This window comes from Hyperoodon ampullatus (genome assembly GCF_949752795.1).
Source record: "Hyperoodon ampullatus genome assembly, chromosome: X".
In the NCBI taxonomy this organism is placed as follows: domain Eukaryota; kingdom Metazoa; phylum Chordata; class Mammalia; order Artiodactyla; family Ziphiidae; genus Hyperoodon; species Hyperoodon ampullatus.
In genome coordinates, this window is record NC_136913.1 from 7,347,751 (window position 1) to 7,375,086 (window position 27,336).

The following is a 27,336-nucleotide window of genomic DNA, read 5'->3' on the forward strand; positions in this document are numbered from 1 at the left end:
ACTTGACAAATAAAACTGTATAAATTTAAGGTGTACGTGATGGTTTGATATACACACCTATTGTGAAATGATTACCACAATAAAATTAGTTAACACGTCCATCACGTCACACGGTTACCTTTCTTTTTACATGGTGAGGACTTTGAAGATCTACTCTCTTAGCAACTTGCAGATATGCGCTACAGTATTGCTAACTATACTCACCGTGCTATGGACATGAGGTTCCTGAGATCCGGGGACTTATTCGCCTTACAGCTGGGACTTGGTACCCTTTGACCAGCATCTCCCCATTTCCCCCAGCCCTCCAGCCCCTGGCAACTGCCTTTCTACTCTCTATTTTGAATTTGGCTTTTTTGAAGGGAATGCTTAATTTTTCTTTAGGAAACACAAAGGTTTAAAAACCGGTAAAAGTGGTACCACAGTTCTCTATATTATTCACATGCTGCCAGGAGGACTCAGTTGCCGTCTGATTTAAATTACTATGAGTTTCATGAAAGGTGCACGTGCTGATCGACATTTCTTTTGAATCTCGTGAGAATGGAGTTGGGGCCTGCCCGCTCTCCAGTAATGAAGCTGCCGACCTGGAACAGGAAGGAAATGACCGCTGTGAAAGGGAAGAGAAGCATCGCCATCGCTGTTCAAGTCTCTTGTTGCATTCTCTTCCAGAGCCTGGCCAAGCTGACGGATGGCTTCAGGAATAGCTGTTCTCTTACCGACCCTCTGCAAGAGTTCCCTCCCAGTGCAGGCGTGCTGGGCGAGTCTTTACCTCACCAGTTCTGCGATGCTGGGTCTCAGACTGAGGTCATCGGCGAGGTACGCTCACTGGGCAGGGGGAGGAACCGAGTGTGCCCAGAGAGAAAAGGACTGCTTTCATGTGGCTGTCACCCATTTCTTTAAATTTTCCACTTTCCCTTCAAAAATGTTTTGGCTTTTGTGCCATTAAGTTTGAAGAAAGAATATTGTTTTTCACATCTAGCCATCTTGAAGGTTCAGGGGCCTGGGAGGCAATTGAATGGCTTATTACCTCTATCCTTGTGATTCGGATTCTTAAAAAAGGCAGAATCCTTTTGAGAGTTGAGTCTAGATGTTTCTTGGCACACATATGAGTTTTGTTTTTTTTTTTTTTTTTTGCGGTACGCGGGCCTCTCACTGCTGTGGCCTCTCCCGTTGCGGAGCACAGGATCCGGACGCGCAGGCCCAGCGGCCATGGCTCACGGGCCCAGCCGCTCCGCGGCATATGGGATCCTCCCAGACCGGGGCACGAACCCGTATCCCCTGCATCAGCAGGCGGACTCTCAACCACTGCGCCACCAGGGAGGCCCCACATATGAGTTTTTAGAGCATGGATCAGCTAACTTTTTCTGCCAAGGTCCAGATAATAAGTGTTTTAGGCTTTGCTGGCCATGCAGTCTCTGCCATAGCTACTCAGCTGTGTTGTCATAGTACAGAAGCAGCCGTTGGCCATATGTGAATGGGTGGGTGGGGCTTCTTCCAGTAAAATTCCAATAAAGCTTTATTTACAGAAAGAGGTGGTGGGCCGGATTTGGCCTTTGGGCCATAGTTTGCTGAGCTCTGGCTTAGGCCAGTGATTTTTCAGAGGCTTTGTGGCTATGTCACTCTTGGGTTATACTTTGATGCTATTTCTTATTCTTCTAAGAGAATGTCAGGAAGTTGAATTGAATTGAAATTAATTTTGTTTGGGACTTGGAAGAATTTCATAATGCCCCTTTTGATAATTAGTAAAGCCTGGAGTTAGCCACAAAAACAAAATTGGCAACCATCATTTGAAGCAGGGTGGTGAATACTTAAAGACACTACCGTTGTAATGTCATTGAGTGAAGTTTTACATTTATTTGTTACAAATGGAAAAACAGTTTGGATGGCTTCTTTTTCTTAGGGCTTACTAAGTAAAGATGAAATATCAGTGGAATGCAGAAAGCCTTCCTAAATTAAATAAAAAGAAACAAAAAGGAAAACCATTGACTAAAAAACTCTGGATTTTAAATAATTAGCTGATATTTTAAAATGTCGACAAATAGTGCCTCTTTGAGGGGAGTATATATAATATAGGAAATAATGCCTCTGTGTCTTGGATGTCCTGAACTGCCCTATTTGCTGTGTTCCCCTCATTGTTCTCAAAAGTACACTTGGACATTTTTTGACTAGGTATCTTGGTTTAAAACAGAGAAGAATCTGTAAGTCAAAAACGTCTGGCATTTTTGCCTAAAGATTTTGGCATGAGAGAAGGAAAGAAGTATGATACTTATTGAATTCCATGAATAATTCATTGCTGCTCAACATAAGGTTAGAATTAGAATTTTTAGAGACTCTTAACTAGTTTGAGAGCAACAGGTAAGATCGAAGGTTCTGTAATGATTTAGGTAAGACTTTCTAAAAATGTCAGGTGGGGAGTGGCTGGTTATACAGCTCTAATAACTTCAGCAGTAAATTATCATTGTCTATGCATTTACTGGGGCTGGCCCTGGCAGCTTCATGGCTGTTACCTCAATTTACGTAGTGGTTTCCATCTTCTTTTGACAGACGAGGGGGTCAAGGTGCCAGGTTACCTAAGGTCATGTAGCCAGGGAGAGGCAGGTCTGGGTTTGAATCAATGTCTCTGATCCGTAAACCTCTGTGTTTTCTACTACATCATGTTATAGAAAAATATATCAAAAGGCTGTAACTGCATTAGTTAGCTATTGCTGCATAACAAAACATCCCCAACCTAGCATTTTAAAACAGCACACTACCTCACATAGTTATCACTTTGAGTTAGTTTTGTGGGTTGGGCATTGATGTAATCAGACATGCTTTTGGAGCCCACGGCTTTGCAAGCACAGATTTGTAAGCAGTACAAGCCTAATGTTGGAATTTAGCAGTTGGGGTACATGTTGTAGGGCTATGTAGGATCCATGAAGCAGGAACCTGTTGGATCCGTTTGGCTGTAGGCTTTTTTTTTTTTAATTAAAATGTCCATTTTATTCTCACAGAAGAGTGCAAAATCAGAGCTTAGAGGTTCATAAATAGCATTGAGAAGAGGTTTAAGAAATGACATTTATTTGTCTTGATGATGAGCCGGCTTTAGGGGTCTCTAATGAACAAGGTGACCAGGTGACAAGTAGCTCATTTCCAGTGTAGAGAGTTTCTGCAGATGCGGTGCTGCAGCCTAAATGCATTTACATTGAGGACACTGTGGAGAGAGGCCTTGGGTGAGGCTGCTGAAATGTGTAAAAATCGTGACACATCTCATTGGCAAGTGCTTAGTCTCGTATAAGGCATTTCTCCTTGCCATTCAAGGTGATAAAGATATAGGGAAATTCCCCATTGACCTGTCTCAAAACTCATATCAGTGAATTCATTGCCAGCCATACAAGTAGAATATTTCCAAATATTTGTTGACACGAGGTCATTTAAAAAAATAAAGACTTAGTAGTGGCCATAAGATATGGCCGAGTAAGGTCAGATCTACAGATGGAGCCGATTTATTGAAACTAGAGTCATATATTTCCAGGAAAGAAGGAAGAAGTAATCAAGGTGAGCTGCAGTTACCTCTCATACAGGTCTTGTTTGTTTTGTTTGGGGATTTGTTGGCTTCAGTGTAATTGGTATGAAAATATTTAGGTGCAACTAGTGATCGCATCAGAGCTCCTCATTTCAGCTCTTGACTCCTGAGGCGAGGCGGCCAGTCCCAGGCTTTTCCGTGCCTTCCTTCCGTCCTTTCACCTTTGATTCTTTCACGGGCTGCATAGCATTCGAAGGAGTCCCACACAGCTAGTCCGTCTCCTTCAGATCTTGTGACTTTTTAGGAGAACACCCTTGTTTTGTGTTTATTGAGGAACGAGAGCATATACTACCCTAGGCGGGATGAATTTTTTTGCTTTTGTATCAACTTTGAGGAATTCCCTATTTCTTTTAAAACTTAATTTGTTGTTGCTCGGAATCACAGAATAGATGAATATACTTCCACTGTTTTAAAAAAAAAAAATCCACCAGTGTTGGGACAGCAAAAGTCTTCCCAGCCCCACTCCCAACCTCCACTGACCAGAGGTGGCAGCTGTTATTTGGTGTGTTTCCTTCCAGACCTTTGAAAAATGGAAATTGGAAGGCGAATTACAATATTCTTCATTGTTGCCGGAAGTTTAAGTGAATTTTCTATTTTGAAAATATGTTTTTAATGTGTCTCCCCCATTTTTTTTCTTTCTTCTGTTCCCCAAAGTTCGTCTTTGATGATAAAACAAGGCTTGTGGACCGAGTCAGGCTTAACTGGCAGTATGAGGAAGCCAGAAAGAGGTAAGAAGCTCCTTTTTCAAACCGTGCCTCCTGCTTACTTCCTTTCTCCTGTGGAAAGCAGTTTTGCGGAGTTCCAACGTGTGATTTATCCACTTCTTATCAGCAAGCAGTGTCTGATAGAGTACAGAATTAAGGTTCTTCATTTATGCGTAGCTTCTGAATACATGTGACAAAATTTCATGTGCATTAAAATGTGAAACTCGTAATATTGCAAACAGTTATGAAGACGGGATTTAATAAAAACAGAGACTCTTCCGGCTCTCCTTATCCTCTCAGGTAGTTCAGAACCCCCTCCCTGCCTTCCGACTGAGCATCAGTCCCTCAGACCAGCTTAAGCAAACCTGGTGTTTGAATATGTGGCTGCTTATTCCATAGGTTAACGGAAAAAGCCACGTATCTTGGGTTAAAAGACACTTTAGAAAGGATTAGGTCACCGGGCGATAGCGGTACCTAATCTACATCATTTTGATGGAGAGAATTGGAACTCAGTCGCTTCTGTTGACCTGTGTTGTCCATCACCCGCCTTCTGAAGATCGGGACGTGACCTTGTTTGTGCATTTTCAAAATGTGTCTTTCCCTCCCGGTCCAGCCAGGGTTCATGGGCAGCACTGCCAGGTGGGCTGCCGGCCTCGCAGGCACAGTGTTTTGTCACCTTTCTCCCCATGTGCACCGTGTTCAGTATTCTGACTCTGCCCTAGATTTCAAGTTCTTTTTTTAGGGGCTTTCTCTCTTTTGTGCCTTCTGGAAAGAGTCTTAAAACCAAATTATTTCAAAATATGTGCTTCGGAAAGCTGTGAAGCCTATCTTTTTCAAAAAGTTTTTTTTATTTTTTATATTTTTTAAAAAATATGGAACGCTTCACAAAAACCTTTCTTTAGTCACATATGAACTGCTGTCTGGGGGGTGGGGGAAGGAGGAGCGAATGCCAAGCAGGGTGAGGGCGTAGTTCTGGAAGCGAAATAGTTGGGCCCGCTCACTATGGTGTATCGTTCAGGGATGTCTGGAAATCCGCTTTGTTACCTTTTTAGCAAACGTAAAAATAGCAACAGAAGCAGATCATCTGACTCCCTGCTGGAGGGCCGGCTTGAGCTGCTGCGGCCTCTGCCCAGAGCCCCTCTGCCGGGTCCTCCTGGCTCTTGCTCTTCACGGCGTCCTCGATGTGCTCAAGGCGGGCACTGCACTTCCACGCAGACCGCTTCCCTCGGCGCCTGCTTCCCCGGCCTCACACATCCCTTCTCAGGAGCTCGCTGGCTGGCGTTTGTCAGCCGCTGTCGTCTCTCCTCAGTTTTCCTCGGCTCCTTCCTGCATGTTTCTGCTGCACTGTGTGGGTATCGGAATTTGCTGTGTTGTATTAAACTGCAGAAAATTGACGGTTGCTGCACTTAACATAATTGTCACTGTTCTGCTGTGACATTTACCAACCACAGCAAGTGATGTCTTTGTTTTCCAGAGGTGATGTCGGTACAGAGTGAGTAACTTGTTAAATATCGAGATAATACATTTGGGCGGAAAGTCCATTATTTAAGAAAATTATGCAGGGGAGGACACTGCACTTCATCAGTATCTTCTAAATGGAAGGAGTATTTCCAGATCACCAGAGCCTTGTTAGGAAACACAGTGCAGCTGCAGAGGATGGTCCTGTCCCCAGCGCTTCAACCTTTGTGGGACAGTAGGGGCTTCTCAGAAACGCCTTTCTGGGCTGTGTTGGCCGCATTTAGAATTCAGAGATGCGTTGTAAAGACGTCCTGGGTTGGCTCACACAAGCACTGCCTTGTTCTTTCCCCACTAGCACAACGGTTCCCACTTGTGGGGCGGGGAATGGGGGAGGGGTGCGACGGCCCGACTTCACAGCCGGCCCCCCGTGGACTTCTGGCCATGTCTAGAGACGTTGTTAGTTGTCACAGCTCTGGGGTGGGTGCTACTGGCATCTTGTGGGTAGAGACCAGGGATGCTGCTCCACATCCTACAGCGCACAGGACAGCTCCCAAAAGAGAGTCATCCAAATGTCACTAGTGCTGTGGCCGAGGACCCCTGCCCTGTGCTGGAGGATTGTGACGTCTTAGCCGGGCCATCTCTGCCTCATTTCCCCATGGCAGATCTGTATGGGTGACCCCAGCAGCTTCACACACATCCCGCAGCAGTGGGCAGAGAAGCTGCTGGAAGGCTGGGAGATTATACTTCTGCCCAGCACCTGCCCTGTTCCAGGTATTTCAAAGAAATTCTGTGGTTTATGTGATATCATAACGACATATGGTCTTTGGGACTTCCCTGGCGGTCCAGTGGTTAAGACTCCGTGCTTCCAATGCAGGGGGCCCGGGTTCAATCCCTAGTCAGGGAACTAACATCCCCCATGCTGTGCAGCTCGGCCAAAAAAAAAAAAAATACATATATATGGTCTTTAACCTGTTTGGGAGATAAACTCCCCCACAGCTAACAGAAATACGTGAGGATGCCAGTGGTTCTGCCTGGGGGTGGGGATACCCCAGGCAGTATCTGGGGGGTGTGTGTGTGTGCACACACAGTATATATATGTATAGACACACAGGGTTCAGAAACATGCACATATATGCTTGTACATCTATGTACACATAAATAATACATGAATACATTGTTTTTGTCAAAGATGCAATCAATAGAGACCTCCCATCTTATCCTCGTCTCTAATCCTACTTCTCACCGTTAATGATTTGCTGTGAAACCTTCCAGTTTTTACCTAAACATTTAAATAAATTAAGCTCAATATAGTTAAATACAGTATATGATACATAGCTTTTATAATGGTTATAGCCATCCTCTACGGATGGCCATCTAGCTGATTCCAGTTTTTCCTTTTCACAAATGGTACACATCTATTTACAGTCCCCAGCCTTGCAGAGATGGCTGTTTCCTTCGACAGATACATAGCAAGGAAATGTGTGGGTCTAAAGACATGTCCATTCAAAGTTCGGATAGATACCAGTGAATCGTCTTCCAAAATAACTTGCACACTTTACACTGCCACGAATGGCAATTGAGAGCCCTGATTTCTGTATCTCCTCCTCATCGTTAAATATCACCATTCTTTGTAAATTTTACTGGAGTGATGGGCAAAGATGTTCTCTCAGTTGTCACGTGCTTTTTCCCTGGTGAGAGTGGTGCACTTTTGCACTGATGGTGCAGCTCAGCATAATTTTGTGTGACTTTTGGTTGGTTAAATTGCCAGGTCTGAATTTTTTTTCAGACAAGTGCTCCTTTCAAAACATGTTAGATCCCATCATCTACTAAGGGGTGGGGGTGGGTTTTGTGCCCTCCCCCCAGGGGATGTTTTTGGTTCTTGTGACTGGAGAGAGGGTACTGCTGGCATCCCGGGTGGGAACCCAAGGACGCTGCTAAACAACCCACAATGCGCAGGACGGTCCCCACAGCAAAGATGTGGGTGGCCCAGAGTTTCTTTTTGCCTTCTAGAAACCTTACTCTTGAGCTTCTTATCTTGCTCCGAAATCCCTACTGTGTGTGGATGTCAAGGGCTCAGGAGCAGGTCTTCCACTGACTCAGGGCGTTAGCCTCGTCCAGCCACGTTGGCCCCCTTGCATGCCAGGCCTCAAACCTGCCAGGCACGCTGCTGATTTAGTGCTTGGAGTTGGCAGAATAATGCTGCCCCAGATGTCTTAATCCCCAAACCTGTGACTCTTTGCCTTCCATGGCAGAAGGAACTTTGCAGATGGCCTCAAGCTAGAGATCTTGAGATGGGGAGCTGACCCTGGATTATCTAGAGAGGCTCAGTGTAATCACAAGGGTCCCTATAAGAGGGAGAAGCAGAGAAGGAGATGTGAGGGTGGCAGAGATCAGAGTGATTCAGGGCCTTGAGCCAAGGAATGTGGGCAGCCCTTGGAAACAGCTGCGAAATGGATTCTTCCCGAAGCCTCCAGAAGGATCACAGCCCTGCTCGCCCATTTTTGACTTCTGACATCTGGAACTGTAAGGTAATCATGTGTGTGTTGTTTTAAGCCACCAAGTTTGTGGTAATTTGTTACAGAAACAGAAGGAAACTAATACAGTGCCCTTGGCCCTCGCTGTTTCCTCTGCCTGCAATGGAATGCTTTGCCTCAAATGGTCACGTGGCCTCTGCTCTCCTTCTGGTCACTGTGTCTGTCTTGCCCTGCGAGAATGGGAAGCCCATGAGGGCAGGGGTTTTTGTCTGTTTAGGTCATTGCTATAATTCCAGCAGCTGAGTACCTGGTGAATATTGATTGAATGAGTACACAGGGGTCTGCTTTGGTCACACTTGCTCTTTGGCCTTCACCCCTGCGGGTGGGCGAGTGGACAGAGTCCTGGGGCCCAGTCAGCTCCAGGCCAACTGCTGTGTTCCTGGCTCCCTTCCCCAAGGCCCTCGTCCTGGGGTGAGCCGTGGGATATTTCCCCTTGACTTAAGAGGAGAAAGGGCATCTAGACATGCATGTCTTTAGGGATCTGACGGAGGCAGGGCACAGTCACCTCATACGTCATCATTCCAAGCTCGGCTTATGCTTCCTGGGCCCTCATGGTCATTGGAAAGGGCTTGTGGTCTTGGAACCCCCTGTAATGCGTCCTGTTCTTAGGTGTTGGAGAAAATGGCATTGGAGCTGGGCCCTGAGGGATGCTGGAATTCCGGCTGCCCATACGTTGAGGAAGGGCTTTCTGAGTCCAGGGGGAGCAGGGATCAGGGCGGAAAGTTGTATAATGGCAAGTTTCTTAGGTGTCAGGGAAGAACGGCCCCTGAGAGAGTTCTCTGGGGCTCGCTTTATGGTCGACCACTTAGAAGATGGATCTCGATTTCTGATGATCAGTTCGGTGCTTTCATTGTACCTTCTCCTGCGTAAAAGCATCCTTGAAGCGTTCTTGTTGTTGCCAAGTCGTTGATTACAGCACCCTGTGTTTGGCACTCTGGATCCGGTCCACTGATGTGGTGGCGGTGCCTGGCTCCAGTCCCCGTGGGGTAATCATATTTGGCCTCCAGTCACTGAAATTGCTTACAGTTAAGGTTTAACTGGAAGGTGAGTGAGTTCCTGACTTGTAACCTACTCAGCTGTGGTCCTACAAGTGCCAGCCACATCTGGCAAGACGCTAGACTCAATACCCCTTGTAGTGTGGTCAGAACAACCCTACGATCCCCGCTCCTGGTATACATGTGACACTTAGGGAGGGTCAAGGTCATCAGGTGTTAAGAGTATGGCCACCCAGCACCAGGTCAGGGATTTTATTCCAGTTGCCTTTTCTGTGTGTGTGTTCAGACTGCCTCTAAATGAGACACATGATTAGAACAGCGTAGACTTGGGGAGGGAGCAACAGCAAGCAGGTCTTTGCCAAGAACTAAACCTAGAACCAACGTTAATGTTCCAAAACCTGAGTAATGAGGACCACAGTCAAAGCACAGTGGCTTTGGGGTTCTGTCCAGCGACTCTCCACGTGGCCACCTCCATGACAAGCATCAGTGGAGAAGGGTGTCCCACCTACAGGAAGGCATCATGCCCCCCTGTTCACCCACCAGTGCATGGAAGAGAAGGCGTCACTTCTGATGGCAGTGTTAGCACAGAAAAGCGCATCCTTCCCTGCTCTTCACTGCGAGGCTTTCCTTATTTTAGTGCCACGTTCAGCGTTCTGTCTTTTCCTTCTGCTGCCCCAGCCTTAGACGTCCATCTCCCAGCTCCCATTTCTGAAATCATTCCACCCTGCGAAGTTGAGCTTTCCTACCCTCTGCAAAACCTCCTGGGCTTTGCCGCTTCTAAGTGGAGAGAAGTTGATGCACTTATGTATTTCCTTGTATATCTAGATTCGAGATGGTTTCTCAGAGTTGGGAAATCGTCAAAATGCAATAAATGTTCTGTACAGTGAGGGTTTCACGTACATTCAGATTTAAAGGAAGTTTATGGAAGTGGAACTCATAATTCCAAGCACTGGTATGATTTCTAGAGAATTCTCTAGACCAAACCACCACTATCATGGGGACTAGTTTTGTGTTTTCAACTCTAGGTCATGTGAAATGTACCCAAACAACTGCTTATTCCTTTCCCTTTAGGAACATGGCTTTGGATTCCCAAGGCAGACCTTATGATGGAAATATTTTCACATTATTGGTTAAAAATTTGAGAATTTTTCAAAGCCAGTTTGGAGGAGCTAGTCTTCTTGAAGCAATCCTGATGACGCAGATGGCTCCTTTTTTTTTTTTTTTTTAATTCATTTTTTTTTTTTTTTTGCGGTACGCGGGCCTCTCACTGTTGTGGCCTCTCCCGTTGCGGAGCGCAGGCTCAGCGGCTGTGGCTCACGGGCCCAGCTGCTCCGCAGCATGTGGGATCTTCCCGGACCGGGGCACGAACCCGTGTCCCCTGCATCGGCAGGCGGACTCTCAACCACTGCACCACCAGGGAAGCCCAGCTCCTTATTTTTAACCTAAGAGCACGTGTTCCAGAAACTGGAACTGTACAGTGCACAGACTAGCTGTTTCCATAGAAACACTCACGGTCCTGATAGGAACAAAACATTCGGCCCGTCTGGTTTCTCCATGTCTCAGTGTTTGTTGCCAGGATGGGCCCTGCTGTTCCTCAGTTGTCGCTGGTGTAGTATTAGGGTTCCAGCTGAATCTGATCAGTCTGTTGGATTTTCCCTTCATTTCTCTAATGACTGTGTGTTTGGGTTTGGGAGTGGGGCACGGCTGTGAGAAACAAAGGAACGCACCTTCTCCATTCAGGCCGAGAGGAAGAAGCCCGGAGACGATCTGCTTTTCACTTAACGAACTCACTCTCTGAAGATCTGTTCGTTCAGAGGGGACAAGATGTGAGGGCAGGGAGGGATGTTGGGGTATTCGTAGGCCCTTCTTATGCCACACTTCTAGATCCAGACTCCGTGAATCTCCAATGTAGGATACAGAGTTGAGCCAAATGGACACTGGTTTATCGATATTTAGTTCAGGGAGCTGAAGTGATTTCACCATCCATCTGACTCAGATCTCAGCTGAGACTCTGGTGAACTTTTGCTTTTCATTTGAATGGATATTTGCAAAAAAGAAAACTAAGGAGAGGAAACATAAAGGTATCAAGTCTGTAGCTGTAATTGACATCTGAAGGCACTAGGCTCCAAGCTGGCACCATGTCCTGGAACATGGCATTGGGATCCACCACGTCCCATCACGACCAGTCAGAGCCATGGCTTGCCTGGAGTTCCATTTCTATTCCAGAAAGCAGCAGTATTTTAGGAACATGCGAATTTATATTGTAGGTCACAGAATTCAGATATAAATTCAAATACCTGGGGATTACTCTGGATATGTAAAATATGCCTCAAAACTGTGTAATATTAAAAGTGCATTTTCTTCTTCGAAAAAGAAGTCATATTTAAGATTTCTATGTGAACTGTAAGGGTCCAAGCAGTTTCTGCGGCATAAATGCAGGTTTCCATTCTTGGTTTAATGGTGCCTGGGTTGTAACAGAAAAGGTGTTTGGGCAAAACTAGTAAGGGAAAAATGATTCATATTTGACTTCTGTCTACATTAGGCCTGTTCAGGGGGATGGAATTTAGAAATCACACAATAAATATGAGACCAGAATGCTTGATTGAGGACTTGCTTTCATTTCTTCACTATCCTGAGCACAGGGACATGTGTTTTAAAGCCTTTAAAGGCATTTGTGAGAGGATATATATATAGGCCATAAAAGGGATTACCTATCAAAAATAAGAATCAGTAAAGAATACAGGTGACTCGCAGGGAAAAAAAAAACCCTTGCCAGTTTTAAATTGATCTCGGTTCTCTTTATTATTTTTTTTAATTTATTTACTTTTTTTTTCTTTTAATTAGAGTAAAATTGCTTTACAATGTTGTGTTAGTTTCTGCTATACAGTGAAGTGAATCAGCTCTATGTATACATACATCCCCTCCCTCTTGGACCTCCCTCCCACTCCCCCCCATCCCACCCATCTAGGTCGTCACAGAGCACCGAGCTGAGCTCCCTGTGGTATACAGCAGGTGCCCACTAGCTATATTTTACACATGGTAGTGTATTTATGCCAAACCTAATCTCCCAGTTCGTGCCACCATCCCCTTCTCCCCCTGTGTCCACATGTCTGTTCTCTACATCTACGTCTCTATTTGTGCCCTACAGATAGTTTCATCTGTACCATTTTTCTAGATTACACATGTATGTGTTAATATACAATATTTCTTTTTCTCTTTTTGGCTTACTTCACTCTGTATGACAGACTCTAGGTCCATCCACATCTCTACAAATGACCCGATTTTATTCCTTCTTATGGCTGAGTATTGATCTCGGTTCTCTTTAAAAATGAACTTGGGGAGGTCCCTGGCGGTCCACCTCTTAAGCATCCAGTGGTTAGGACTTGCCGCTCTCACTGCCGTGGCCCTGGGCTCGGTCCGTGGTCGGGGAACTAAGATCCCGCAAGCCGTGCAGCGCGGCCAAAAAAAAAAGAACTTGGAAAAGATTTTTTTTTTTTTTTTTTTTTTACAAACTGTAATCATGACCTTGCTTTGTTTCCATGTATTTAATTTCCCTGAAAAGATATTTCAGAAGACAGCCTTTCTGGAAATGGTTTTTCCTGTATTACCCAGAATTGGAGCAATGGCGCTTGCAGGAGTGGGGTTCCAACCTGCACTACGCATCAGCTGTTGGGCGTGGGTGTAGAAGGGACATCGTGACTGTACATCTGTATGTGGTCTGACGTGGAAGGTCTGTTCCCTCCAGTAACCCTAGCACACGAAGGGTCCGCCTTGCAGGTGGCTTGTTTCCCGGCCAGCAGCACGGTAGACAGGGCTTATTGTTTTAAAGGTAAAGCCATCCCGTCTATTCCTTGGCAACTGTACTAGGAAGCGCTGAAGGAATCCTTTTAGAGCTTTCGGCTCCCAGTACAGACAGACAGACAGACACGTGCTTCTCTCAACCTGGCTGAGAGCATAACCCAAATGTCTGCCTCCGGAGTATGGATCTAGAGAAAGAAACTGCACTTTCCAATATATGCCAGTATCCTTCTAGATTCTTAGGTACCTCTGAGACGAGTATGCAGTCATTCACATTGTTGTAAAATTTAATGATTAAAAGAGCACTGTTCTAAGCACAGCGTGCTTGCCTAGTACTCAGCACAGCCCAAACAGCTTTTCCAGATGGGTTACATGAAGTCAGCTTCATCCAGGTTGTCTCTGCTGTAGAAGTCATCCCTCACCATGTGTCCTTACATATTTTTCTTGTGAGCTCTGGAAAGTTACAGTACACTGTTTATTTCTGGCCGCTGTACTATATCTTTTATGCTCACAGTGGGCAGACCTCTTGAAATTTGCCCTTTGCTTCTCCTCCGTCTCATAATTCAGTTTTTTCTTTATTCTTTTTTCTGATAGTGGATATTACTTGAGATTTTCCTGGAAAGAATAGGAGTATCTAGGACTGGATCTCCAGCCACCCTCAGCAACTTGAATCCCTGTGAAATGGCAGCTAACCTGGAGCTGGCCAACTCATATGGAATCTTGATCTCCTTACATGTAAACTTCAGAAAACTCAAAAGGAGTGCTTTTAAAAATATGTCTGCTTGTAGTATGAGAATTATTAGTATATATTACCAGGTAATACTGCTAACTTTAGTTGTGCTCAGATAGGCTTTCCTGTGGATCAGATACATTGAAATGAAAAATTATGAGGACCCAGTGCGTTTGCTCATTGTACATCTCTTTTATATTTATTCCTTACCTTTGACTTGGCTTGATCTACGGTAGAATGTTCCAGAAATTTCACTGGGTCTGATGTCTGATTTGGCGCTAATTTATGAGTCTGCTTGGAGTGTTTCCTTGGGCTTCAGTTACATGCCTGCCATAAATTTTAATTACACTAATTAGACAGAGGTGGATGCTTAAGCCCAGTTGGATTCCTAACCCTGTTCAGCTGCATCTGTCATTAGTTTTCAGTGACATGATTTGGCACCATTTTCCAACACATTTTCAGGAAATTAGTTTTAAGTTAGAAAAGAACTTGTCTAATAAAGCTACTGACATTCAGCTATTTTCTTTACCTTCTTGGGGAACTGGGCTTGAGTAAAATGTGTGCATTTAAACTATAACTTGTATATTCTTTTCTCTTCGTGACTGTGGGTTATCCGATTGGTTTGGTACTTGAAGAAGGAGTCTTGCCCAGTCCTACAGCCAGGCTGACTAGTCCCGTGCTTATGGCTAGTTCAGGAAGAGCGTGGATTGGTGCAGGGCTGGCCGACAGCCCTTAACACATGGACCAGTATCTGCGGGAAGCACAGTGTTGAGAAGGATTCTGAAGTCTGGACCCAGCAGGAAGGATGCCAGCTTTGATTAGTGACATGTGCCCTGGGCACGGGACAGCGCAGTCTCAGAAGCACTCTTGCCATTCCTGTTTTAGTGAGGATGAACCCAGCCGTGCCTAATGCAAGCCTCTAAGAGCTCCAAGGCCAATTAGCATCCTCCAGACCAGGCTGGGCTGCCTGAAAGCAGAGGGTGTCAAACAAGCATCAAAAACTCCTAGAGGGCTTGTCAAAACCCAGGTTGCCCAACCCCAATCCGCAGAGTGTGGCATTCAGCAGGTCTGGGGTGGGGCCTGAGGTTTGCATTTGTAACAAGCTCCTAGGTGATGCTGAGGCTGCCAGTCAGGGACCCCACTTTGAGAACCGCTGCCGTAGAGGCTAGAGGGCTATGTGCACCTGCCACTTAGCTGTCCTCACAGCTCTCTGTCACCTCAGAGAAGTCTTTGGATTTTGGTTTTGGGCCCGTGTGCCAATCTCTGTCCTCCACAGCGCTGGGCTCTGGTCAGGTCTGGAATTCCTTGTTTCTGCCCGGAAATAGCCCTCATCCTTAGCCACATATAAACTTAAAGGGCTTAAAACATTCTACTCCTGCTATGAAAGGATGCTCTGAAAACACAAGTCACATCTCTTTCACTTACTCTGCATTCAGCACCACCTCAGGACACCAGTCTGTCTGCCAGGCGGGCACGCGGGCATTTAGGCACACGGGGAGTGACGAGAGCCATGGTTTTACACCTTGAGGATGGTGGTGCCGGCACAGTGCAGCTGGCCAGTTTGTGTCTGCCCGGATTACCCCACACCATATCCACTGTCACCAGGGCTGGCTCCCATTCTTTCATATCCTTGCTGGCGTGTTTATTCTCCGTTTCATGCATTTAGCTTTTGTTGAGTATCTGCTCTCTGCCAGGCGTTTTGAATTTCATGCGTGGTCAAGGCCTCTGGCACGATACAGAATCCTGTGATGGGCGCATTTCTCTCCTGGGATTTTCTCAAGGCGGGTTCACCAGTTAGGCACGGCAGAGAAGGCAGGAGGCCAGAAGCATCTCTCGTGTGTGCAGCACGGTGTTTAGCTACTGCAGAGGGAGGGGCACAGAGAGAAATGAGCCGGCTCCATCCCGCTCCAGAACAGGACACAGAGGAAACAGCACCGTGCACGTGGGCGAGTTGGGGTCTGCCAGCCTTTTGGTCAGTTCTTTGAAACAAACATGATATGGTTACTGTCATCCTGAATCTCATAGGCTGGGGCGTATGTCGCAAAGGACTTACACATCATTTTTGTTACACCTCATTTCCAGATCCTTTATTTTTGTCGTGTGAGGTTTTACTCAGTGCAATCATTCCCGTATTTATCGGACTGAGTTTCTAGAATCCGTGTGATGGTGCTGAGGATGTGTGAAGACGATGCTTTTTCATCAAGTTCATGGATTTTTCTGTGTCCCTGTCTCGCAGAGTCTCAAATATCCAGAGGCAGCTGGCCCAGTTTGAGAGCGAGTCCTGGCCGGGCATGGCCGAGGCCGACAGGGACCGGCTGCAGCTCATCAAGGAGAAGGAGGCCCTGCTTCAGGAGCTGCAGCTCATCATCCAGCAGAGGCGGCCGGCGGAGGACGTGGCCCGGCTGGACGAGGAACGGCGACGCCTGGAGGACGAGATCCAGCGCTCTCGGGCCACGTCTATGCAGGGTGCCACGGAAAGGTGGGCTGGCTGGGCAGGCGGGGCCGGCTTCCAGCGGAGGAGCAGCTGGCAAAGCCGAAGCCTTATTACTCAGGCAGCTACGGCCTGGCAGAAGGTGGAGGGAGCCGGTGCCTGCCGTCCGCAGGGGGTGCCCAGGGCTCGGAGGCTCCCGGTCCCTATTACAAGTGGGAGGTGGTCGAGAATCGGATGGAGTAGGGAAGACCGGGGAACCCACCACTTAGACCCCGCCCACTCCCACTGCAGGTGCCGGGTGCCCCCGCCCCCTATGTTTTCAGGACAGCGCCCAGGACAGGTGTCCGGTCTCCAGCCCACAGGGGGCTGGAGGCAGGTGGGGGTCGGCTCCGTGACCACGGGGGGAACCTCGTTCCTGATGTCAGCAGCATCTCCGTTTCCGCAGTCTACCTCTTTTATCTCCGACTTTGATTTCTCGCCAGCAAAGCCTGCCTTTTGGCAGCAGGAAGTCTCCGCTCTCTCGCGTGTCTGTTTCTGAACGTGCGTCTCTTCAGTTGGTCTTGGGGCTCTTTCCCAGCGTGGGACACGTGAAGCCAGCACAGTTCCTTTGTCCTCTGTTGCTCGGCCTTTCGTTGTGTGCCCTGTCTCCTGGTTTCCGTTTGCTGTGTGTGATCACATATGGTTGTGTGATCACCGATTGTATGGAAGGCTGGGTCTGCTTTCCGTGTTGCACAGCTGTCAGAAGTTTGGGGATATTTGCTGAGCTTTGGAGGGCCCACTGCCCATTTGATAACATACTAGCTCCTTAAAATTCACTGTATTACGAGGATCATAAGCTGTAGCTCTGTGAGCATTCTCTACGTAGAGTTTAATAGTCACCTGAATTATTTGCTCAGTACAGATGCCCTCATAACGATTATTTCATCAAATGTTAGGACTGTCCTCTGTTTTTGCTGGGGGTTGTCTCTGCTTGGATATTCATTGTAATTTGATAGACAGGTCTTTGTTGTGTCCTTAGGGGCTAATGTCAGCGCTGGAGGGAAGCAGTGGTGATTGGAGAGTCCAGTGCATAGGAATGGGCGGAGAGCATGTTAGTTTGCCTGATGTGGGGGCTTGCCCTGTCACCTCGCTCAAAATAAACCCAGAGTTTATCGCTTCTGACTCTGCAACGGGACTATGAAATGGAAGTTTCATCTGTGCTCTTGTGCTTTTGTATCGTTTCAGCTTAACATCACCTTCCATTCTCCCCATGCTGTTCTCTTGTGTATGTTTCGGGTCAGAGGGCCTGGGATTTCTGGTTGGTTTTCTCTTAACGGGCGAGGATTCAGTCCCACGAACACCACATGTCCACCACGTGTACCAGGACCCCACACCCATGTACCCTTGAGTGTTTCTGCCCTCACCATGTGGAAATCCAGAGTGCAGGAGTGCTGTGGTCCCAGGGCACAAATCCATGGAACCCCACGGAGCTGCTTTTACCCTGATGCCTGGGTTCAGGGCCTGGGTCACCCAGGCTCGTTCACCTGACGGGGTCTCTTGTGGAACCAGCCTGGGAGCTGCATCCTGGGGCGCAGGGCCCTCAGCTGGGACTGAATTGGCCCCAGGTGTCTCCTGAATCTGGCACTACACGGCCTTGGGCAAGGCGGGCCGTGCACAGGTGCTAATAAGCACCTTTCCGGCCAGGTGATGGGGCCAAGTGCCCCATGAGTGTTCCCTAGGCGGTGACGTTCTGGGCCTAGCGGATGTGGGCCCGTTTCTCCCTGCCGCCTGGGACCCAGAGGCGGGGGGCTTTCCCTGGGAACAGGCTGAGGGCGTTAGAAGAGACCCGGTCTGGGAGGAGGGAGCCAGGCAGAAAGGTATGGAGGTACGCATCTCAGGGCTGACGTGTGCCAGCTGTTTGGCCAGGCCCAGTCTTTGCCCGTCTTGGTTTCAGTGGCATCATTGTCAGATGGAAAGTTTGAGCAGGTTAGTGAGAGTTACTGGGGATTGGCGGGATGTAAGGTTTTTCCTCTTTCAAAGGAAGAGCAGTTGTTTTGTAGGGTGCCTGCTTGGCCATGTGTTAAAGTGCCGTCATTTTGATTTGTAAACGAGAACTGTTTTGTTCTAGAAGCAAACATTCATTTGTACATTCACTTAATAACTATTTATCGAGTGCCTATCCATGTCGGGCTCTATTCTAGGCAGTGGGCTTAGCGCTGTGGGAAAAAATTTCATTTTAGAAAATAATAAAGTTGAAAAAAGTGGGAAGAAGACTACCTCCAACACTGTGGCAGTTGTTTTTTTATTTTATTTGTGTTTAATCTTTTAATTCTGTAGATTTTAGAATTGCACGTAGTTTTGCCTGGAAGGGGGCTTAGCATGAGGGAATCTGATTTGTTCCAAGGAATTCCAGTAGATTACTGCATGCTGTGCATTTGTATCTATATTCTAGTCTAGTCTCCCATCCATCTGTTCATCCACCCACACCCATCCTCCCACACACCTCAGCCACTCATCCGTATGCCCGTCTGCCTGTCTGCTATCTGTCCATCCAGTCCACCTGTTCACCTATCCGTCTGCCTGTCCCTCTTCCCACCCCTGCATCCGTCAGTCCATCCAGCCATCCACCCATTGATTTATCCATCCGTCTTTCCACCCATCCATCCACGCATGCATCCATCCATCCATCCACGCATCCATGCATCCATCCATCCATCCATCCATCCACCCACCCATGCATTCCTCCGCCTATCCACCCACGTGCTGAACTTCTACAGTGTATCAGGCACTGTTCAGGCGGCCAGTGGTACATTTTTAAGCAAGACAAAAACAGTAGAACAGTCTGTTATCTTGGTGTTTATGACCTTGGATGTGCCTTTTTAGAATTTAGTCATTGACACCTCAATCGGTTTGGGGGAATTTACAGTTGAATTTCTTGTTAGGAAAATATACTTGGCATCTTTGAAATCCACCAGTGGACTCTTTTCGTACCTACAGGATTCTACTTCAGGAAAAAAGAAACTGTCTCCTGATGCAGCTGGAAGAAGCTACCCGTCTAACGTCCTATCTCCAGTCCCAGTTACAAAGGTGGGTAACTTGATTATCATGTTATAACATAGTGGCCGTGAACTTCACGATTCATGTAGCCTGACTTTCTCTCCCAGAACTTAGAACCTGCAGTGGTTGTAAACACTGGACAGGAAAGTGTGGATACACGATATTTTTAAGAGGAGCTGCTCACATATGATCCAAGGAATATGAGAACCAGATGTGACTTCAGAATAATGAATCATTTATCAAAGGATTTTGTAACTCCCAACCTCAGGAGTGTATATGTCCATCTACATAGATGCACACGTACACTTTTAATTATTTTTTTTAAGATACTCATTTTAGTTAGGCATGAGTATCTTTAAAATCCGATTTGGATGCTCAGTAAGAGCTCCAGGTTTCAAGCACTTACCGTATCGGGAAGTGTAGTGTTAAGGGCTTTCTGCGTATTGTTTTCTCAGTTCTCCCCTCACAGTGCCTTGAGGCAGGAACCGCTCTCATCCCAGCGCCGGGTGAGAAGGTGGGAGGCTCGGAAAGGGCAAAGCCCTTGACCAAATCAAATGCGTTCAGCTAGTCTTGAGTGTGAGCTGGAACTTGAACTCGAGCAAGAGCCCTTGACGTTAACTACTGCTCTCGACTGACATTCAAAGAAACAAAGGACATATTTACGAAGGGGCGGGGGTGGGGGTGGGTGTCTTAAAACGCTCAGAGGTGTTGAAGAGGCACCGGGGTGAGGTTTGCTCCTCGTGGAGCAGACGGGAGGCTCGGCTCGCGGTGGGGACGGGCGGGCTCCAGCCGCGGGCTCCAGGCTGCTCTTCTCGTTTCAGCCTGTCCGCCAGCACCCTGACCGTCTCCTCGGGGAGCAGCCGCGGCTCCCTGGCCTCCAGCCGGGGCTCGCTGGCCTCCAGCCGGGGCTCCCTGAGCTCCGTCAGCTTCACCGACATCTACGGCCTCCCGCAGTACGAGAAGCCCGACGCCGAGGGCGGCCCGCTCCTGCGCTTCGACCTCGTCCCCTTCGACTCCCTGGGCCGGGACGCCCCCTTGGCGGACGCCCCGGGCCCCGCAGGCCTCCACAAACAGAGGCGCTCCCTGGACACGCCGCAGTCCCTGGCGTCCCTGTCCTCGCGCTCCTCGCTGTCCTCGCTGTCCCCGCCCAGCTCGCCCTTGGACACGCCCTTCCTCCCGGCCTCGCGAGACTCACCCCTGGCCCAGTTCGGGGACGCCTTCGAGGTGGCGGGCCTGGGCGCCCTGGACAGGCTGCGCGCTCAGGCCTCCGCCGTGGGGGACGAAGACCCGCCGGGCGCGGCGTCCCTGCCGCCGCACGGGTGCCCCGGGGACGGGGAAGGGCCTCGCGAGCGAGGACCCCAAGCCGCTGCCGCTCCCACGGCTGCAAGTACGTACTGATGGGTCCGGTGGGTGCCCCGGGGCCGGGGAGGAAAGGTCTCGAGTTCAGCTGGCTCTGCTGTGGCCTAGTGAGCCCTCAGCTTAGGACCCTCCAGGGCAAGAGGAGGCCCGCGCGCCCGCTTGCTCGCTCGCTCGTTCCGCGTGCTTTTGCCCTGGGTCCTTGAAATGTCACGGAAACTGGCAAAGTAGTCTTTCCCAGGCATTTGGCTTGTTTTCAGAATATACTTAATTGTCGAAAATGAGACAGTTCCTCCACATTCGGAGGCTGATAAAGAAGTACTCGGGCCTTAACTCTCCAGGGCGTGTGCCCAGATGCAGCGTTGTGTGTGTGCCCGCCTCAGACCAGCACTGGGACTGCTGTCTGGCTGTGGCCCGGCAGAAATCTCTACTTCCGTTGGCCCTGTGACTTCATCTCTTCATCCTTTGTCCTTGTACTTTTTTTTTTTTTAATTTATTTTTGGCTGCGTTGGGCCTTTGTTGCTGCGAGCGGTTTTTCTCTAGTTGCGGCGAGCAGGGGCTACTCTTCATTGCGGTGCGTGGGCTTCTCATTGCGGTCGGTGCCTTCTCTAGTTGCGGAGCATGGGCTCTAGGTGCGCGGGCTTCAGTAGTTGTGGCACGCGGGCTCAGTAGTTGTGGCTCGCGGGCTCCAGAGCGCAGGGTCAGTAGTTGTGGCACACGGGCTTAGTTGCTCCGCGGCATGTGGGATCTTCCCGGACCAGGGCTCGAACCCGTATCCCCTGCATTGGCAGGTAGATTCTTAACTACTGTGCCACCAGGGAAGCCCTGTCCTTGTACTTTTCAAGGACATAATTCTATCAGGGAGGGAGGGAAAATATCAGTCCTTTCTACCGAATCGATTTCTCTGCTGCTCTTTAAATCCAGAAACATGTATCCATGAGAATTTCATCCGTCCAGTTGGTGTTAATTCAGCTTCTGCTTGGTGCCAGCGTCTGTCAGCTTGTAGCCCACATGGAAAACCAGACTGCTGTTCTGGGGAGTATTCTGGCTGATGGCTGGTGCACAAAGCAGAGTCTGGGCTTCACCCTCCTTATCTTCACCCCGAGTGCTTTTGTGAGCCAACCTCTAGCGACTTTAACTTCCTTAATTTTTAGAGAAGATCAGAACAGCCCTCTCATTCCTGAAGTTCAGCCCACTTCATTTTTATTTGCACAGCAAAACTGGTTTTAGATATTCCATTTAGGCGAACACTAGATAATTTGTATAGCATAGTGGATCTCAAACCAGGGGTGTTTTTGACCCCTGGAGATACTTGGCAGACATTTTCAGTTGTCACACTTTGGGGCTGGTGGGGTGCTACTGGCATCTAGTAGGTGGAGACCAGGGGCAATCCTCAACATCCTACAGTGCACGGCATGGTCCCCATCTTGGCTGGAATGATCCAGCCAAGATGTCAAAAGTGCCGAGGCTGAGAAACCCTGGTCATGTACTGTTAAGCAGTCAGCAGCAAAAGGTGGAAATAAAACGTGAATCCAAAACCAGGGTGATGTGGCAGAAATGGCTTCGAACTAGCAGCTTATACCCAGATTCTGTTCCCTGCCCTGTCACTAGCTGTGCGACCTTGAGCGCAGCCTTAGATGGAGCTGAGTCTCAGCTTCTGTGCCCTTGAATGAGGTGATCTTTATGGGCTCTTCTATTCACCACCATTCTGTTACCTGTCGGGTTTTTTTATGTATATCCACGCGGGTTATTATATATATGTAAGATAATAGTGTCTTGTAGCATTTATGTGTTTAACCAGAGATCCATTATGTTCTGCGGCAGCCCCGGGCCTTTTTGGCATCTCTGTTATTTTGGTGTCTCCCCCTCTGCGTTTGCAAACACACCTTTCATATCCCCAGATACGTCATTTCTGTAATTCACATGTACAGGGGAACTTTATTCGCTTTGTTCTTTGTTGTAATCACAGGTTCGGTGCTCCATGTTTATTCAAAAAAGAAAATACAAAATAAGGACTGAATCGTGCATCTGTTGTTGCTTGAGCTTCCTCTTCTCAGTGTCCACCCCCCCGTACCAACTTTTCTTTAAAGGCTGAGATACAAGAGTGTTTGTCTACGTATGCAGAAAATCCATACAAGGTCCAGCACCGCTTTTGGTCCAGGGGAAACACTGGGTGGGAAGGAGAAGAGCTGACTTAATTTCTGATCCTGATTTCTTTATTTTTCTTTTCTACTTTGTGGTGGATATTATAATGCTTCAAGCTTAGACTCGGAGGTCTTTACTTATGGTGTGGTCAGATACTGCCACCTGGTGGTGCGTTCATATATGACACTCTGGGTAGAATACAAACTAGAGGTACTTGACTTAGTGAATGGGTCTTGGTAGGTGCTCTCGCAGGGCTGGGTTGGGTGAGCAGCTTCAGGCATGGACACAGGGTGACTCCTTGCCTCCCTTGATGCTTATGAAGCCTAGAGTCATCGCAGCTTCATAAAGTTGGCGAGGATCTCAGTACTCGTTACAATAACCCCGCCCCTCGTTTATGACGCCCGAGGTCACGTAGTTCCCTCCACTCTCCAGTCTAAGAACAGTACAGTCTAAGTTTGACTCAAGCAAGCTTTAGTGAGAAAAATTTTAGTAACATAAAATTCAGAGTTGCCCATTGTGTTTTAAATCAACCTGAGGGCACAGAAGGTAGGGCAGGGGAGTGGGGAAATAAACTGTCATCTTTAACCGTTTTTACATGTTTACTACAGTTTTATCGTCCCCACATTTTGAAACTCAAATGTGTCATGATTTTGAAATCGTCCCTATTTTCATTCCCCACTGGTATTTGCTAATATAAGTCCGTAAGTACTTTGACCTTGTTCATGTGTTTATTGATGTTTTTTATTACATTCATACCGTTTAAAATTGTTGGCTTAAATTCTGCAGTTTTTTCACTTTGTGCTTTTTTTTTTTTTTATCTCTTTTCTCATGCGGCTCGACAGAAACGTTCACTGTAAGTGACCTTGGACTTCTCCTTCGCCTTGCTGGTCAGGCTGTGCCACATCTTTGTGCAGTGAATCAATGTATTTAGGATGCTCGGGGTGTGGTCAGGAAGGGCATAGCTCATGGCTGTGCTTTAATGTAGCTCAACAGTTGCTCTTATTGTTATTGTCGTTTGAACGGTATTCATCGTGGCTCTGAAAGTTGTGTAAGAACTTTTCTAAGAGCTTGACGTATTTTTTCCTTCTTGCATTTTTTCCCCAGACTTCAGCGCTTTCATTATTTTAATATGCCAGCTGGCAGCTTTGCCCACGATGTGATTTTCCTTATACTTTCTTCCCTTTTGTCAAGCAGTGTTGCTGTCCTTAAGTCTCAGTGTCTGTTTGTCTGTGTTTCATGATGGAAAGATCAGAGGTTTATAAAATGAATGTGTGGAAGCTTGTTTATTCCATACCTCACTGGCGTTGCTCCCCACTTTCCGTCTCGTTGCCTTGAAGCCCAAGAGCAGACGGTTGCGGTGTGTACTGTGGGGTGTGCTGTGTGCTTTCTTCCTCACCCAGGGCAAGTGCTGACCGTATCTCCTTCTGTCAACTCCTGCATCCAGTTGCTCTGTGAATGTGCTAAGCCCAGGATCACTGACGATTGATTCCCCCATTTCCTTTCTCTCTTCATCCACTTTCACTGCAATGAGAGAGAAATTTTGTCAGTCACACCACTGGGTTGCCTGGAAGTTAACTGGATCATTGTGTGGTGTTACTTCCTTAAAGGCATGTAAGGCCGAGTGTCAGGGCTGGGAATGGAAGTAGTGAGCCGTTCAAACTGAGCAGTTCTATCTGCAGTTTAGAGCTGGAGGTTCTGGGTCCTTCCATGGGGCCGGGGTGACGAGCAGAGCTGGACTTGGGAGTCGTCATCTACGATCTGAGAGTCGGTGCCTCCGGCCACCCCAGCATGGAGCCAGCTTCTGCCCCTGACCCAGGCGGAGCCGGTGGCCCCCACGCTGGGCGCTGCAGACCTTTCAGAGGTCGGCTTTTGTCTGCAGTTAACATCGTGAGACCAAAGGCCACAGCCCTGTCTGTTTTGTACCCCGATGAATATATTTGGGTTTAATTGTTCTGTGAATAATAAATTGTTTGAACAGAGAGATGGTCATTGGTGGACTCGCTATTTCCCTCAACTCAGGGGTGCACAGGTGTCTAGATTTTCAATTTCTAGAGCTTAGATGACCGGAGAACATAGGAAGACAAGAGGGACCTGCATTATTAATAAGAGGCGTTGTGATGCCAGAGTGAGGCTCACTTTGGGGCTTTACGGTTTAAGCCTGTGTTCTGACCGTGTGTGCCTCTCTCAGAAGCGTTGAGGTTCCTGTGTCCGTCGTCACATTTAGCAGCGGGAGACAGCATGCCTGTTTCTGTTGCTTTTGTTAAAAGAAACTTGTTGCTGTGAGGAAAGGAGTTGATGAAATGGTAAAAGGGACAATGTCAGTGGTTGTCTTTGGCTCTTGGTTAGAACAGATACGAGACAAAAATTAGCTGCCCAGTGATGGTCCTTTCTAATCCCAGGAGACAGTTCTGGAAGCCAGTCTGGCCCCAGGGCTGCTGAGGAGGACGCTGCAGTTAGAGTGGCAGAGGGGACACGGAGACATTGGCAAAGGCCGAGTCTGGGTGCATCTGTGTCCTCTGACTTGAAAGTCACTCCATTTTGCTGGGGGTTATTTGATGATTTTTAAAAACTCTGTTTTCTGGTTATAAAGCAGTGTAGCCTGTGTTCCTTGTATGAAGTATGGAGAATAGCAAGCAGCGTCAAGGAGGAAACAACCCCCTCTTGCTTCTTGGAGAGCGCGCGGCCATCCGCGTGCAGGCGAAGTCTCTCTCCAGGTCTTCCCGTGTGACACTCTCTCAAAGGGCCACGCCAAGGGCCTTCCCGCCACCTTCTGACCTGTGCACTCATTAAGGAGGTGAAGGGAGATTGATGATCATTTAAAGAGCTTTTAAAGAAGTAGCCAGAAGCCTGTTTCTTCCATTTTCCAATATAAGAAAAGACTCGAGCAGAGTGCATGTAAACACACATCTGCACACGTGCTGGCCTGTCTCTGCCACTTCGTGCCTTTGTCTCTGCTCTGCCCTGGGCTCCCGCGCTGTCGCCTCCTGAGCCCGGCCGTGTCTCTCGTCTGCAGCAACGACCCCCCGAGAAGACAGCGCCCAGAGGCTGGAGCGGAGAGCGCGCTGCGTGTCCACCTGCCTGTCCGATTACTCGCTGGCCAGCGACAGCGGCGTGTTTGAACCTCCCACCAAAAGGTTAGAAGCTGACCTTCTCCCCTCCCTGGGCTGGCTGACTTCCCAGAAGGCACCCCTACCGAGACCTGTCTGGCTTGACACGCTGTGTGTCTCCGGGGTGCAGCTCTTCTGGCTTCTCTCCATGTGGGAGGGGCCCTGAGCATCCCCACGGACCCCCTCTGGTCCCAGGTGGTGTCTGGGGACTGGCCTGGCTTCGGGCATCTAGGATGAGTGCTTTCTCTCCGGCCCCGGGAGTTGGAAGGCATGAGCCCAGTAGAGCCGGAAAAGGAGAACCAGTGTGCGAGGGAGACCTGCTTTTCTAGAAAGGACTAGAAATGGATTCACTAGAAATGGATGTTCCCCCCGTCCCCTTTCCTTAGTTGGAGGAATCACTTTGCAAGGACAAAACCCCTTGTGGGCTTTATTTTGTTTGAGACCTTTGATGTCATTTTTTCAGCTCAGATATCTGTATACATTTCACTTATCGCCAACTTTTTTTTTTGGCTGTGCTGCTCAGCTTGTGGGATCTTAGTTCCCTGACCAGGGATCGCACCCGCGCCCCCTGCGGTGGAAGCGCGGAGTCTTAACCACTGGACCACCAGGGAAGTCCCCCCTGCAAAGCTTTTAAGAGTATATGATTTTGAACTTTGTTGTGAATATCACATGTGGTTTTGAGAGGTAATTTTCTCAAAAAGGCCACTTCGTCAGCAGGTACCCTGGGAGGTGACGTCATGGATCCTGGGGACCTGCCGTGCCCTGTCAGTCACTTAAAGCATTTATTTATGTCGCAACTTAATAAAGCCCTTCTCAGTAAGAAGCACCCCTAGTGTGAGAGAGCTTCTGCCGAGCCCGAGGTAACCAGGCCCCCTCGGAGTAACGCGGTGCCTTTCCGACTGTGTTCAGGAGCGAGGATGCTGATGAGCCTGCGCGTGGAGACGCTTGCGGTAACGAGGGGCCCCAGATCCATGTTGGATTTTTGTGAGTACAGAAGACTCCTTCCCTGTTGCTCATAAAGACGATGGGTAGATTGGGGCCCGTCCGGCGACTCACACCTCCACATACAGGCCAGGAGGGATGGAGGGACCCGCGTGATCCGGGTGCTGCTCCCTGGCCTGGGTACCCCCGGGCCCATCTCAGCGGTCTCAGGTGAAGGGACAGCAGTGGCGGGAAGGAGAGATGGGCAGGAGCGGCTCCACTGCCGTCCTCCAACAGCGAGTCACAGCCGGGGACGCTCACCCCCTGGGCACAGTCAGGCCCTCAGGAAAGTTCCCGCCGGAGCTGGGGTAGCCAGGTTCTGTGCAACACTAAGCGTTTTGGTTTCTAGCTACAGTGTAGAAAGGCAGTAACCAGCAGCGTTCAGACGAACAAGGCAGGATGTTCACATCCCAGCAGCTTTCTTTTGCTCACTCTTGTCATCCCAGCGTTTCTTGGCACTCGTGACATTCAGGCTGGGTCATTCTTGGTTGGGGGCCGT

The 27,336-nt window shown here is 48.4% G+C and overlaps 1 protein-coding gene across 1 annotated transcript in view; it reads left to right on the forward strand.

Annotated features, from left to right (window-relative positions):
- The window catches only part of WWC3 (WWC family member 3), a gene marked incomplete at its 5' end in the record, with an annotated part of 116,539 nt that overhangs the window by 71,280 nt on the left and 17,923 nt on the right, over positions 1–27,336 (forward strand). Inside the window, 7 exons of the mRNA XM_079727496.1 lie at positions 667–813; positions 4,217–4,290; positions 16,018–16,260; positions 19,189–19,278; positions 20,070–20,635; positions 25,763–25,883; positions 26,766–26,840. Of these exons, the coding sequence (XP_079583622.1) occupies positions 667–813; positions 4,217–4,290; positions 16,018–16,260; positions 19,189–19,278; positions 20,070–20,635; positions 25,763–25,883; positions 26,766–26,840 (1,316 nt within the window). The remainder of the gene's footprint in view (positions 1–666; positions 814–4,216; positions 4,291–16,017; positions 16,261–19,188; positions 19,279–20,069; positions 20,636–25,762; positions 25,884–26,765; positions 26,841–27,336) is intronic.